At 38.8% G+C, this 16,623-nt stretch overlaps 1 protein-coding gene across 6 annotated transcripts in view; it reads right to left on the bottom strand.

The window, feature by feature from the left end:
- LRP4 (LDL receptor related protein 4) overlaps positions 1-16,623 on the bottom strand; it is a 95,285-nt gene that overhangs the window by 38,138 nt on the left and 40,524 nt on the right. For all 6 annotated transcript variants that reach the window (XM_021401383.1, XM_021401380.1, XM_021401381.1 and 3 more), the window contains one exon: positions 3,506-3,652. In XM_021401383.1, coding sequence (XP_021257058.1) covers positions 3,506-3,652 — 147 coding nt within the window. The remainder of the gene's footprint in view (positions 1-3,505; positions 3,653-16,623) is intronic.

Here is a 16,623-nt window from a genome sequence, read left to right as displayed (position 1 = left end):
AATCATTTGTTGGTTCTTGGATCAGAGACACCTACCCGATGATACTCCAGCTCCTGTCTTTACTACTCAGAGTTCTACTTCCACAAGATGCTGAAAAACAATCAGGACAGCTTGAGCATCTCAGAAGAGTTCACTCAAGTGTTTGCAGAGACTATAGTTCATGAGTCAGAGCAAACCACTAGGCTTATCTCAGCACAAAGACTATTCCACAGTTTGTAAGAAACTGCACTGATTTCTTAGCTAAGCCTTTAAAATCAGTAGAGGTTGTAGGATGACCTCATCATGACAATCTGTAACTTGAAACCAATAGCTCCATATTTATGTCAAGAAATTAACACTTAGAAAAGTCAATGCATAGAAAATAAATCAAGTTCAAAATAGGTGTTGCTCAAAACTTCACTCCAACCACAAACACTGTACACAAGTCATACATTTTCTTTCCTTGCTGGCCATGTATGAACTGATCATTCTTATATACTATGTACAAGTATCAGTGCTGATTTGTGAGAAACTTAAATTGATTTAAAGTTTGAGTTGCTGTCCTAAGGAGCTTACAGCCGACCCATTCTCTTGCACTCCTTCTGCCCTCTTTATGCTGGCACGGTGAGTAAACCAATAAAATCAAAACTTAGTCCCATAAAAGAGTGTATCTTCACAAGGCTCCAATAAGTCAAGGAAAACAGAAGGATTTAACAAGTGATCTGCTTTAGCAAAGAATTTCAGTGCAATAATGACTATGCAAGATATGAAATAACATACACAACTACCAGGAGCCTATACTGTAGAATCGATTTGTCTTACAAACTAACAATAATTTCACATATTTGGACTCATATTGAGCAGCTACTCAAAGCAAGATTCAGAAGGCTTAATAGAATAAGCATTCTCAGGGCCTTCCCAATGCAGTCTTGCACTTGTGCACTGAAGTTGTGCATTTATCCTTTCTGTAGAGTCCTTAAGCCCACTGCTTAATTTTCATTTTTGCTTTTTTCTCTTAAAACTGACAGCTGAAAAGTTCTCTTTGTATTATCCTAATACAACACAGTATTCAAAAAGGCAGCTTATATTTCAGTCCTTTCCCTTGAGACATTTTTCTACTTTGTATAAAATTAGCTTTTTACCTCAGCTTCCATCTTGTCAATCATAACACGCTTCTTTGTACATTCTAGGTTGTCTCTCTTTCTAAGTTGTAGAGGCCTATAAGGGAAGAACTACTCCAAATGAAAGGTTTAAACATCACCACCTTACACATACTGTTTTCCAGACATCTCCCTTCACTTCAGCTTTGTTCTTTGCTTTTCCTTTCTGTAAATTAAGTGAAGGCAGAAGTCAAAGTCAGCTCTTTCATTCCATAGCTCACATGGTTGCCTGCCTCTTCCTGATATACTTGCCAGCCTCCAGTCACAGGGAGCATCAGCAAATTGATCACAGTTCACTATGACTATCTAGTTTGCACAGCATCCATTCAAACTCATATGTGCCACGTTTCCCTAACGGAATACAGAAAGGATAAATGCACAACTTCAGTGCACAAGTGCAAGACTGCATTGGGAAGGCCCTGAGAATGCTTATTCTAACTGATGGATGAGAACTGATCAGAAGTCTCTTTACTGAACAGGACAAAAACGTTCCTCTAGCTCAGGTCATGGAAAGAGACAAGACACAACAGCAGATGTCAACAGAAGAGTGTAAGAAGGTCGTACATGTGTAAACATAATTTCTCGGAAGACAAAATCCCCATCTATCTATGACTCAAAGATCTCCTGAATGAGAGATGGCATATCTGTATTTAATAGCTGTCAGAGAATTTTACATCATAAACTTATCAGATTGCTTTTTAAGAATGTTTGAAACTTCAGAATCAATGTTTAGTGGTAAGAAGACCCACAGCTTAAGTACACGTCAAATGATAAAGTAACTCCTGTTAATTTTGAGAAATCTCTTGGTAGTTCCCCCTTCTGTTTCCACAGTTCTGCAGTTGCTTAGTTTAAGAATCTTGGGTGCTGGATTGTATTAACGCACAAAGTAGACCTTATCAACAAATATATCCTGTCTGAACGGTGACTGACCCTTTCACGGCATTCCAATAGATTTGTGAAGCATAATCATAGAAAAAAATAAACAAGCTTCTGTGCTCAGGAAGAAGCTAGTGAAACTAATTTAGTTATTGGATAGCCTTAACTCCCCAATTCCCATATTCCTGCTCAATTTCTCTTTTTCTTTTCAGCCTGAGCAGTTCAGTACAGCCTCCTCTCTCTTGTTCTTTTGAGATTTTAATATTATTTCTTCAGATCTCAGATCCTCATCTCCTCTTTCCTGCTCATTTAATTTCCATTTTCCATTACTAGATGTAAACATGCAGGTTTTCCTTTCACACTTCCATTTTTTTCGTTAATTTCTCCAGTTAAGGTTCCTTCCTTGTCCAGTAACCTTTTGATGAATCATATTTAAATCAAAACATCGATGATCTCAGTTTGCCGGTGACCTATTTCTCAAAAATCTGCTTTTCACCAAGACCTCCTGTGTTGTTCATGATTTTGTGCAAAATCGCAAAAAACAAGAACTGAGAAGGAAAGAAAATTTCCTACAGCTGAGTTGAGAACACTTAAGGAGGAGTAAAAACAATCTTCCAAAGACAAGTCGTCTTTTTCTTACAGATGCAAACAGAGGAAACCAGGCAGGGCTGCAGGAATATCCGATAGAGGAAGATCCATTTCTCAATCACATCCATGCAATCTTAAGAGGAGACTTAAATCTCCAGCTTGAGGAAAACTTTCAGGAAAGGAATTCCACAAAACTGGGCCTGTTCATTTAATTCTATCAAGGTCTGTGGAATCCAAAGAGACAAGGGAAGAAAGCAACTTAATTGTGGCCTCGTGGAAAAGAATTTTTTCTTCCAATTCATTATACCATGGTAGACCCACTAAGATTGAGACTTCTGATCAGTTCTCATCCATCAGTTAGATGGATGGTGATGAAACACAGACACACCACAGCTACAAGTTCATCAGTGAATCCCAAAGCCAATGAAAGTTGATCATAGTGCTCATCTTAACAACTCTTTATAGAGAAGCCAGATTTGAAACCATAGTGTTACTTGAGGGGAAAGACACCATCTATCTTCAGTATATACCACACTGTGTTTTGGGTTTTGTTTCTTTGTTTGTTTTCTATTATTACTTACAGAAGAATCACTTAACTTTGTGCACAGAGAGTGCTTTTGAAAGGGTGGAGAAAAAAGAAGTACTTTTATCTTTCTCTCCTCTCCTTACAAAACATCCAGAAAACATCCAAAAACCTCTGCAAAAGGCAAAGATGGCCTTTCATGCTCTGCCAGTAGACGCTGGCCCTGGTAGAGTACAAGAGTCGGCTAAAAGTAGGTCATCTACAATTTTAAACACCTGTCAGTCAAAAACTAGGATCTATCTGTAAAAGACAAGCATCTGCAGAGAAAGAGTTAAGACATCCAGCTTTCACAAACACAAGTCACAAACAGTATTCTTACTGCAGCCATCTTCATCACTGTGGTCCCCACAGTCATTGTCTCCATCGCACTGCCACTGAGCCGGGATGCATGTGCATTCACCAAAAGCGCTGACTGCACATGTAAAGTGATTGCGTCCACAGGAGCATTCGGTGCTACTTGTTATGCCTGCAAAAGGAACAAACAAACAAAGTATTTTGAAGAGATCTCTCTGTTTTAGGGTAATTGTGTTAAATGCAATTTGACATCACAATTGTTCTCCACATCTACAGTACATGTATGAATATACACTCTCCTAGAAAGGAAAACATTCACCCCTCTTGCACTGTTGAAATAGGAGATCAAGCACTATGAGCAGTTTCCTGGAATGGAACTATTTGAAGGCAACAGCAAACAGCAACCTGCCAAAAAGAGCCTTAGCAATCAGCTGGAAAATAAATTTGCACTAATCTCAATTGAGCTGAAAGAATCCCAGGAACCAGAACACCCTTTTTGTTTTACAGACTCAGCCTTATCCTACAGCACAGCACTGTCACTGCTCCACTTGTTGACAACACAACAGAGGGATATCGAAAATTCTACTTCCAAGGGTTATTACGGAGCACCAGACCCCAGAACTTTCTCGATGCCAAACTTTTAGATGCCAGTGCTTTAGAGATTTCAGATTCCAGTGGAAGATCAAAAAAAAAAAAAAATCATTTATTTATCTGCAGAGATTAACCTGTGACATTGTCGTGTGCATAACTGGTATTCATGAAAGCAAGAGAAGAGGATTTTCAGCTCTACAAACAGACCAAAAGAAAATGCAGTCCAAATGTCAAGCCATAATCCAATAAGAACACTTTTCAGCTTTAATGTTAGCTTAAGGAGACCCCAATCCTGTTCTCCCCTTTTCCACCTACTGAACAATGCTCTCCTCAACTCTCACACCACTCATTTGCAAATGCAACTATTTATGATGTAAACCTACACACTCTGCTAATAAACCTCTGCCTTGAGAGAGAATACGCTACAGCCCACCCTCAAAAGGGAAAAGGTCATGTCTGAACTTCAGTCTGAAGTTATCTAGACAATCAATATAATCAATATCACTGTTAAATAAATAATTATTCTATCAATCAACAACCACCTCAGGCTAGACTGTGGCTGGATTCTTTTTGCACAGTTTCTTCTTTCTGAAATTCTAACAAATCTAAAGCTCTCACCTTAAACAATAAGTCACAAGGAAAGAAGCGCAAAGGGATAACTACCCCAAGGGGTAGTTATATACACACACTCCAAACTATCTATTTGCAGATGTATTGATCTCATTTGTTACGTTAAGTATATCCATGACGAACCATGGACTGTGGCAAATAAACCATAAAATCCTAAGGGGAAAAAAAAAAGAAAAAAAAAGGCCTCATACTTTCCTTATTTCCTATTCTAATTGTTAAAAGCAGTATCTGCAGAATTTTACGTGCCTGTTCTTCAAGCTTTCTCAGCAGCAGAATTCACCTCAGAGGAGATATCCACTTACATAAGCTAAACTAAGATTTAAGTTTCAAGAGGATGCACTGTATCGTTAAGGAATAACATGATAACTTTTTTTCTGTCTGAGAACATCGCAGCTAGCCCCTGCTCCTTCTGCTACACCACCTGTTGCAAGCCCCCACTCAAACTATTTCCCAAGCACATCCGAAGCAGTATTTCTCAAGGACACTCACAACCAAATTGGATGCCTTATCTCCTAGTACGCAGACTGCCTTGGATGCAGTAAGCTTTTGATTTTCCATCTTTGCAATAATTTGTCTTTAAAAGGCCTAGCAGAAAAGGTATATCTAAGGTATTAATGCAGAGGCTGGGGAAAACAGTCAATGTGTGATGCAAAATGCGATAGACACAGGAAGAGCAAGGTGAATAAGGAACAGAAAGAAGGGTATAGAACTGGAAAGGGGCCAAGTGCTCAGATGCTCCATGATCCCACAAGTTTTGGCTAGAGCAAAGCCTGACTCAAAAAGAGTCACAATGAGTAAGTGATGAACATGTCCAAAGACAAGTTTAATTCTAATGCAAGGCAAAACTCTCAGACCAGATATCCTTAGGGAAAACACATCATCCATGCAACATATTTGACTACTAGAAATACTTGCCATGAAATTCAGAACCACAAACCTCCACAAAGCTCAAAGAGGAGTTCCTTCAAACCAACAGCACAGGAAATTCAGGACAAACTACCTTCTGCTGGAGCCTACCACTACTTAGAAAGGCACAACCACATGTATCTAAGGTAGATACTGTTTAAAGTACTTTTTTTTTCAATGCATTTTTCTACCATTTGGCTCAACAGTAACTGTAACAGCAACAGTAACCCACAGCACTTATCCTAAATGTTTTCAGCCCCTTCCTGTTGGAGTACACCAAGATGATGACCATTGTCCTCGTTACCCTTAGAAAAAGACAAATATGAAAGTAGTAGCAACTTGCTGTATCTTGCCAAGGCCCCACGATGTCTCCTGTTCTAGGGTAGATTCAGCAACAGGAAAGGATCAAACATCAATGCAACCAATTATTAAACTTGGGGGAAAATGTTTAATAACTCATTTCTGGGTAAACACAAGTGAAAGAGAAGTTGGGGAAAAAAACATAAAAGAGAGAATTATTTTTGCTGCCAGATAGCAGCACGGACCTCACCTCTGCAACAGCACAGAAAGAATTAGTGCAGCTGTCTCAAGCTCCTGGGAAATCTACAAACTGCAACTCAATCTGCTGAACTGTTAAACACACGGTTATTTTACTGCAATCACTACCAAGTTATACATACACATGTATTAAATCTGCTCCTCCTGCCTCAGTGAAGTTGCAATGCTCAGACATCTCTGTTTTCACCAAACTACAGAAATTGTTGGAAGCTGAAGGAGATGTTATGACCCAAGAATCAATACCTTCTTGTATGCACTATCCTATACCTATGGTACTATTAGGTAAACATACTGTGCTTAAATTATGACCATTGTGAATCTAATGCTTTGCTACTTACCATCTTTACATTAACTAACATTCTAGACTTTACAATGATGTGTTTTATACATCATGATTTACTCTAATCTTACATTTGGATGTTATCTTTCAGAGAGCACAAACACTGCTCACCTTGAAGAAAGACTTTTTTTTTTCTTTTAAATACAGTAACTTACTCCTACCTAAAAACAGCATCTGAGAAGAATCAATCCTGGATGACTAGTGTTTATCCAACAAAAAGAACAGACTGAATGAAGCTTGAGACACATTGTAAATAACAAGAATTTTCTTAATTATTTCAGTGTGGACAGTATTTCACCCTTGGTGTACCATTAGTATTTACCAGTGCTCAGAGGTCCATTGACTTTCCCCTCTGTAACAGAAGAGGGCCAGAGAGGAGAAAGATGAGAAGCGTGTTTTCTCCAATCCCCCCAACAACAAACGGAAGTAGTGCATTTGGTGTGAGAAGCCTCAACGGAAGACTTATTATTTAACATTGAGCTTTTAATAAACATAGGGAGTGTGAGATGGAAGACTAACCAAGCAGGCATTAGGGTGGAACATAAACCTCCAGTGTCACATTTCAATCCCATTTAGTCAGGGGTCCAGGAGCACGACGGAAGTCAGCACTTGCCCTTCAGGCAACTGGACCAGCAATCAAAGCAGAAATATCTTCTTACACTTCTGCACATAACTCTGGAACAGGAACAATGAGGGGCACCTCTGGGCTTAGCCATGACAAACATCTTTCATAAAACTTTTCACTGCATTGGAGCCTTGAACATTTTAACAAACCCTCTGTATTCAAAAATCATGTCACTTTTGTAAAAGGAAAGAAATGACATTTTGACATTGCAATATACGTAAAACAATGTATAGGAAGGAGCTATACAGAGACATTGCCAGATTCTGAGCTAACATCACTCAACTTTCCATGCCTATCTTGATAGCTCACATGACCATGGCACAAGTTGGTTACTCTACATGGTTGTAAGCAAAGAAAAATCATCATCTTCACTGTCTGTACCTTTGTTCCCTTCAGAAGCGATAGCGGCAGGATCCAGAAACAAGACAATTTTCATAGCAAAATATTACACAAACAACCTATAAATTTTTAAACAGGAGGTCAGTTTAAACACAGATCTCATACTTAACAACTGCCATCACCTTAGTTTTAGTATGGTATGGCCAGGTTCTTCAGATTCCTTCCAAATATCCTCCATCACAGTGTTCATCTGACATACAAAATCTCAGGGAAGGTAAAATTTTTATCCCCATCTTTCCCGTCCTTAAAACATACTTAGCATCTTTGTAATTTTACATCTAAAGATGGCAAAACAGTTATCTCATGTCCAGCTGAAGAGCAGCAGTAAATAATCATCCCATTATTTCTGCAGCTCTCCCTTTTCCTCTTAGCACACTTTTTTTCTATTTTTTTTTCTTCCTGAGTGTGCAGGGGTTGGGTTGCTTGAACAACAAGTTCTTGCTCTATTTTCCTCCTCACCCCCCAGTAACTCTTCATCAGGACAGATAACATAATCCGTAAAGAAAAACTTAACATACAAAGCTTCATTTTGCTGATGAGGTCATTTGTAACACTCAAGAGCTATTATATAACAGCCCTGTATTTGCAACAGAGTCACAGAAATTACAAAGGACAGAATAAGAAGTAGACAGAATAATTACCAAACTGAACTCTGTAGCCCTTGTTTTGTTAGCAACAGCAAATTTTTAGGTGAGACTGAAAATACTTTCTTCCAAGTCCTCATGGTATGTTTTATTCCAGGAGGAGAGCTGCTTCTTCAGTTTTCAATGAGAACAGTGACAGATGGCAGCTCTTACCTGTTTTGTAGAGAATTCACCTTTCCACAGGCTGTTGCTTAAATACATTTCTGCTCTTCAAAATCCATCACCTCTGTCAGGACCTGGGAACATTCTAGCAATAGCAGGATTTTCTCACACTCATAAAAATGAAGATACCTCAAATGGATAAGGGCCAAGAACGCTGCATCAACAACTGCCAAAGATCCTGGCACTGATAGGCAGCACCATGCTGCCTGACCACACGTTCTTTCTTTCCACGTACCAAGAACTGACTGTGTAAGAGATTCTTGCACTCCATGCCACCCTGTTAGTTACATCTTTTCCCCTTCATCCTAAGAAAGAAATTCTTATTGCTATTTTTAAAAGCAGTAGTACTAAATTTACAGCCATCAGTTTGCATGTACCATCATGCAATTCTGCATGTACCTATAATGCAGCAGCATAGCTAACCATGGCTAAGTATACACTTAATTCTTCTACAATTCAGGGAAAAACACCACCACCAAGTTTAGAAAACCCAACACTACTAAAATATTTGGCACAATTTACAGTTGCAGACTGTTCAGTTCAGAATCAGAAGCCTTTGAAAGGAACACTCATTCTTTTGATCCGAGATTGAGCATCACACAGCCCTGAGTTCCTTCCCCTTCAGGGACAGAAGTCTAACTCTGCATTTCATGGCTCTCAGAAGACCTTCAGCAGAAGGCAGAGATATTTCTGAGGGACTTCACTACCACAAGAGATGCAAACAGAACAAACAGATGTCAGCATCAGCTTTTATAATTTTAATCCCACCATCTAGAAGTTCCTGGCAGAGGATAGAAAGTATAAATGGATACTGAAAAGGTTTGAGAATACAATACAAATATTGGACAGTAACATATAGTAAAAATCTAGGGCCGTGTAAAAGAATTGGAGTATGAATAATGGAATTAAATGGAAAATGAGAGGCAAAAAAAAAATGTCCCAACAGTGACAGGCGTAAGACCATGATTTTTCTCTTCCAAAAGAAGCATGGAAGGATGTTATAAGTAGTATTTTTGAAAAAAAAAGAAATAGGACTAATCATCAGAATATTTTGCCCTGGCTTCAACATGTGCACTTCATTTCTAATTTCTGTGTTTTAGGAACCCATGAGCCATTTGATTAGGATTTGATTTAGGAACCCGTTTGATTGTTCATTTAGAGTTCAAATTAGTGAATTTTGTAGCACAGACTTTATTACTTGGTTCATCTGCTGTTAGAAGGCCTGTGTTAGATACCATTTTCACCTCTTTCTCTTCTTCTAAGCCAAGCTTTCTTTTGTATTCCCATCACATACCCCTCCTTAATGAGGGAAGACATAGGTTATGTCAGATGGCCTTGAACATAGATTGATACATTTTCCTTTTTCAATCAGCACTTCACTGAGTGTTTCTACAGCAAATCAGCTCAGTTTTCTCTGCTTGCCCATCTTGAAAGAAAATGAGAATTTTGGATTCCTCTCTCTTACCCAAATAGCAGTTTCCACTGAAGGAAAGTACAGTTAATCCAGCTTCAGAAGAGGGATTTGCTGACCATTGTATAAGCCCAGAGCTCTTCTGGCAGACACAGCAAAAGCAACATTACAGCATAGTCTGATGTCAGGAAGGGCACCTCGCACTGATAAAAGCCAACAGGGTTTCTTCTTTTATTACTGCCACGTGAAAGTACCTGCAGCAGCTCTGACTGGGTACCCACAGGGTGTCCAAATATTTGATGCCTGCGTAGAGTAAAAATACCCTCATGTGCCACTAGGATGAGCAATCCAAAAGTTTCCAAAGCTTTAAACAAAACTATTTCTTTTTTTGTTTTGTTTTTTTTTTTTTGAGGAAAAACACGATAGCCATAATTTTTTGTTTATTTTATAAAGGGGGGATAAAGGATTTAAAGATGTTGCAGCACCTTCTGAAGAACAGATTTTAATTTTATTTTATTTTGACTGTGCATTGTACATACTTTAGCAGTTCCTAAGAAAAGTGGAAAACTTTCCCAGGCTTAGAGGTTCTTCTCTTAATTTGTAAAAGAAGGGAAACCTCAGTCCTGAACCAGCTGGCTCTTAAACATGTAGCTGAACAAAGTTCTGCGGGGAGGCACGCTACCAAGCAAAACCACCCTTCACTTCTCAAATTAAATAGCACATTTATGCCAGGTAGATCTGAAAAATGTTACACTGGATATGACCACAAGAAACAACAAGCATGGGGGAGAGAAATTCCACATGATATCTCCGAATTACCATCTAAAGAAAATAAGAGAAGCAGCTAAAGTGTGAAATGAGTTAATGTTTGGTGCAACTGGTGTATGTGTGAGGTATGGGGAGACAGGAACAGAAGCTGCATTTAAAAAATACTACATGGCTCGGGAGATATGAGGCCTTTAAACACATCTGACTCTGAGTCCCAACTGTGATTGCGCAGAAGTAATAATTACCAACCCCCTCGAAAACCTCATCCTGCACTGAGTGAATAGGAAAGTAATTATATAAACAACTATTGACAGAAAAATACTGAAGGATTTGAACATAAAAATATTCAAGGGTCAAGGAATAATTATTACAGCTTGTTCTCCCAAGCCATGAAAAACATAAATGAACATCTTGTAATAAACATTGTGACTGGAACCAAGGTCCCTAGATACTTGTCCTAGCTTTATCTGTTGTCTTCTACAACATTCTACAAAATTACTTCCCCATGTCTAAAAATAGGGATACTACTATTACCTCAGCACAGTGTGCTAAAGATTACTGTGTGTTTCTAAATACCCAGTGTCTTTGAGCAGAAAGAACAGTATTATTGCCATGAAATCCTGTTCACAAAAACTAATTCAAATTGGCTTGGCTACAAGCACACACGGACCAAAAAATCAGCTGAAGAACCACAAACAAAAGATAATGAGAAATGGCAGCAAGTCAAGCTGCAGGGGGTAGCGATGGCTAGTAGATACCATAGGGATCAGCATTAGATCCAGTTCCATTAAATAACTTCATTAACAATACGGAAGACAGAATAAGTATCATACTAAAGACGCCTGAAGTGAGACCAAAATAGGAAACATTTTATACAAAAACCACAGAGGACAGAGAAATAATACAGATGAGACCTTCTAAGATTAGAATAATGGGCAAGAAAAGTCTGGGATGCAGCAATGCCTGCAGAAATCAAGGAGTAATAATAAAATACAAGCTAGCCATGGGTGTATGTTATGATACAGTATGGCAGCCAAAAATGTACTTTTAGACTAAATAAAGTGTCATATCTTGGAGGAATAAATTTTCGTACAGGTAAATACACTCAGTTCCACACACCTCAGCAACAGGTTAACGTAGGGAAGCTAAACAAAATATTCTAACTGTGGCAAAATAAAATGTATAGCAAGCGCATTGTTATTGCACATTACTCTCAATACTTCAATCATATTCAGTTTATAGCCTGAACCAACACTGCATTTTTTTTCCTGTTCACAATCTGGTTCTTCAAATCAGACAAGAGGCAATGACAGGCAATCTTACGCAATTTTTTTTTTTTTTTTCTAAATAGGACTTTTATTCCTTTTTTCCCCCCCAAGGAACCACTCAACTGCCTATCGAAAATAGCTCATGCTAGAGAACCCATGAAGTTCCTTCCATTATACACACAGGAACCTTTCAACTACCAAAACCTTATACACTTCAAAATCTCAGCACAAAGTTTTGGTCCAAAGGCAGGTAAGAAGTATTAGGTATTTCCTTCTATTTCCAGACTAATGAGAAATTCCAGCAGGCAAGGCCAGACAGACGAGAGCAATACCTGAGTGACGTTTTTCCTCTTCTCTTCAGATTCATACATAGCTCTTTCCAGATAACACTAAAACTGTTCTGCAAGAATCTGATAAAATATTTTTACTCTAGTTTCCAGACCTCTTGAATCAAATGCGACTGACCATACTGTATGCTTTCACACATTTACCTGCCACTAACTGACAGCCGTTCCACTTCCTTAAATTACAAGGTCCCCTCAAACATTTGCAGCTGGTGAAGGAGTCAAAAGTGCAGGTTTTGTTTTGTGGCTCCATAGGCCTGCCAACCAATGAAAATCCCAACAGCCATCTTTTAGAAAGGGCTTTCAGTATTTCAGATGGTCACTATTCAGTAGTTTTCCTATTACCTCTACTAGAGTGTTCAGAAACATGAAGTATACGGAGCATCCATTCTCACTGGCACAGATCCTTGGTAAAATAAAGAAAGTCATGAGCTCCAGTATACTATCTCTGACATTCTCCTTATGACCTCCAAGGCCCTTACTGGAAGAGATTTTAACTCCTAAATACATTCATCCAATGTATTTACATTTTTGCTATGGACTACTATGTCTACATATAAACTTGGATCCCGAGGAACACTATGCTTCCCACCTTGTGAAATTACCTTCCTGTCACTATTAAAAACAGCTCTTCAGACTTGGCATTTCATTATCTGCAGATTTACCCTCTTAACCACTGAGCATTTCATCCATATTATGTTACGAAGTGCACAGCGATGCTTGAAAGATGCCATCAGAAAGTACATACTGCTGATTTTAGCCTGGAATGGCATTTCCTTACATAGCTGCAAGCTCCTGTGCAACTGTGCATCAATAGAGAATTACAAAGAAGAAGCCAAGGGACAGATATAAAGCGCTCAGCCACAGGACTACATTACTAGTCATGCAGGACCATTTCACTCAAGCACATTAAACAGAAATAAAATATCACCCAGAAATGGACAACATTAAAAGGCTGCTGCAGCATAACATAGATCATAAATATCACCATCTGGTCTAGAATAAGGTGGGAATTTTTAGCTGGACACCACGGCCTGGAAGGCAGGCACTATGCAGTTCAAACCCTTTCAGAATGCACAAACACTAGACAAACATTTTAAAATGCTATCTTAAACCTACATCATGCTTTGCAAGAATTAGTCATCTCAGCATGATGAGACAGATAACTTTCCATTTCTTTCTTTCTTTTTTTTTTTAAACCACACAGTAATAACCTCTATCCTTTCCTGTCCCATAATGGATATGAACAACTTACTAATTATTTGTCATGAATCATACAATACAGTAGACACTAAGAGTTAGAAAACAAATGCTGGGCCAGCAGAAATGTTAGTAGGAGATCTTCCAGATACCAGACAACCGTAAAGTGCCAGCCTGGGGGGCAACCTGCTGCTTTAAGAAACAGAGATAATCCATAGGAAGAAGGTAATTCTGATGGATTTCATCTACTTAAGCTCCACTAGCACATCAGTTCACAAGAATGAAGTTCAGGGAGCAGTCAGGAATCCTTCCTCTACTCTTGTATATCAAACTTTATGGAAATAAACTATGGCATAGATTAGGACAAGTGAAGCATCGGAGTCTGTTTCCCCAGCTATGGGACAGAAAACGTCAGTATTTTAATTTCATAAAGCTTTCCTTTAACTATTTCACTGCTTTATAAACAGATGGATTTCTCCAATCTTTCTCTTCTGCAAATAACTCGAAATATGCTTTGGAGTTACACTGGCTCATGTCCCTGCTAGGAAGTTCTCCATCTATTATGGGGAAACTTCTAGGTTGTCTTCTCATGATATATCCTCAAAAAGCAAAGTTAAAATAAAAACATAAGGATAAATGCACAGAAGTGCTGTGCTTGCCACAAGGAAACACACAATTGTTAACAGAAGGAAACAAGATAAGCATCACCTCTCAAGTTATTCAGATGTGGCCTGCACTATGCAACACCCAAGATCCTAACAATTGGTTCATCCCCTAAAACTTTAACTGGCCAAGACAAAGAAGTATCCTCAGAGGCATAGTCTGATCATGGTCACATGGGTCCACCAAGTGTTATGAAAGACATTCTTACAGACATGACTTCTCCCTTTTCTGACATCATCACCACTGTTTGACTTAAAAGGTTACATCCTGCAAGTCCTCTTTGTCAAACACTCTTTTCTCAAAGCAGCAACTCATCTCTATGCTCAACTACATTATACCTTCATCACCTGTTTATTTATACTTCAGGTGAGTATACAAGCCTAACCTAAATGGCAGGGTGATGGGGGCTAAAAGCTGTAAGAGACATAGGAACACTACTGACATCAGTTTCAGAATACCACAAATGGTCAGAAAGGGAAAAACAGCTTTGATTCGTATGAATCTTAAGAGGTTATCTAGATGATCTTAAAGGTCTCTTTCCAACCCAAACCATTCTATGATTCTTTGATTATTTCTATGACAGCAGCTGATGTATAAATTTGGGGCATGATGTTAAAATTATAGACAAAGTGCACCTGTTCACCTAGAGGCAAAGTACCTCTTTAACCAAATGCTGCCATGTTACACAGCCTTCAGAAGGAAGAGTTTTGGAAAACAGGTTATCTGCAAGACCCTGGAAATAGATGCTTTCTTTCACTGCTACAATCCCAGTTTTGCAAATGGGTTGCTTCTGTTGCTGCTGTCCTTAATGTGTACTGCAGATCTAAAGTTAGCACTGAACTAGCTAACTTGGGTTTTGGTAGCAGTCTGGTCACAAAAGCACAGAGCTCAACCCATCTGAAAAAGTCAGCAAAAGAAGTAAATAATAGAAGCGATTATCCCACAATTATCTCATGATTATCTCAGCTGCAGGAGTACTGAAGATTTACTACAGTCACAGCAAGGATACACTGTCACTTCTTAGAAGTGACTTGGAAGAATCAGAACTTCACAAATTCTGAAGCTTTGCTATTCTTCCCCATCACTGAATGGAGATGAAAGCAACCAGACTATAACATCTAACGAAAAACAGCTTGGCATCTGTTGCTCATAAAAGTAACACGAGAAAACAAAGCTTTAATTTGCATCCATGCATTCCTCCTTCATCTTATTCATCTCGTCTAGTTCAGGTAGCCTAAGTATTATCTTTTAGGGCAAACAATCTGTTAGTACAGTTTCAACTTTCATTCTGGTTTTGCTCACATTGATATAACATCCTCTTCCAAGTTGAGTGTCTTTGAGATTTCACTAAATCCCTTGTGTAGCAGCTAAGAAAGACAGAGCTGTCATCTCACAGTGCATGGTCTAACTCAACCTAATTTGAGCTAAAATGTTTTAAAATGGAAACAAATGAAAAAAAAATCCAACAACTAGCAAAGAGAAACCAAGTTGGTCTTCAGTTTCATACAGGAGGACAGCTGTATATAGTCCTGTCTGCTGACACTCTTGAAAATATGGCCTACCAGTCCTGAAGATGCCACTGAAGAAAGAATCATTTATTGCTGATTTGCCTTAATCTATTCCCTATAAACTGTACCTGTTGAATTGCAGCTAAGCTGTCTCAAGAATGAGGGGAAGAGGGCTAAGTAAACAGAGTGGTCAAAACAGTACAGATAAGAGCAAGAAGCACTACTGCCATCCCTGCTTGAAAAGTATCACTCAGAGGCATCACAGAGCCAAGGAAAACTAAAAGTGACACTTTTGGATCTGAGTTGCAAGGATTAAAAGTCTGATAAGCATATTTAGAAACATTCAGAGCACAAAAGATCCTACACAATCACCTACTTGCCACAGACTCTCTAAGAAATTGGCTCCTTTCTCTTTAGATTCAGAAGCTTCTTGATCTTTTAGTCTCCTTTACTGCACGATTTAATCTTTGTTAATTAGTACATCACTGCTTGTTCAAACCAGAGCTATCCGGATTTACAAAGTATTCATAACCTTGCTCAGAATACATTCAGATGCCATTGCTGGCCTTCAGGGTAACCTCCTGCACTGGTTCTCTAAAGTACACTGAGTAAGTTTCTTACACAGGAAATTATTAGTCAGCCTCCTTCATCCTTTTGATGCTCCAGGCAGTGGACTAGCTGCAAGGATGTTCTGCCTTTCAGAGCACATGCCCAACTTTTCTTGAGATCTAGGAGACACAATATTTCTTTGTTCATCTAACCTGCTCAAGGTAAAAGCTGAATTCCTCTGCCCTGATCAGTCCCAGAACTCATCAAAGCGAATATTCATAGTTTTATTTCTGGAAAAAAGATGTAAGCATTGCAAAGTCCTCCTTTTCAGGGAACCTAATATTCTAGCAGTACTGCAGTTGCCCAAGCACTAGGGTAAGGAGACAACAGGAGGTCTCCCCCTCAAAAAGCCCATTTTGGCTCTTGTGGGCTGCAGTGAAATTCTTCTCATCATTATGGTATGACAAAGAAAAAGACAGGTTCCTGGACAAGACAGAGACTGTTCTCTTACAGGGCCATTTTAAGGAGTTTATTTTAGTCCCCCTTTAAAGAGGCCATCATATTAGCGGTGGAGCAT

The sequence above is a fragment of the Numida meleagris genome, chromosome 6 (genome assembly GCF_002078875.1).
Source record: "Numida meleagris isolate 19003 breed g44 Domestic line chromosome 6, NumMel1.0, whole genome shotgun sequence".
Classification (NCBI taxonomy): Eukaryota; Metazoa; Chordata; class Aves; order Galliformes; family Numididae; genus Numida; species Numida meleagris.
The sequence above is the reverse complement of the archived record's forward strand: the minus strand, read 5'-3'. Positions and strand labels throughout refer to the sequence as shown.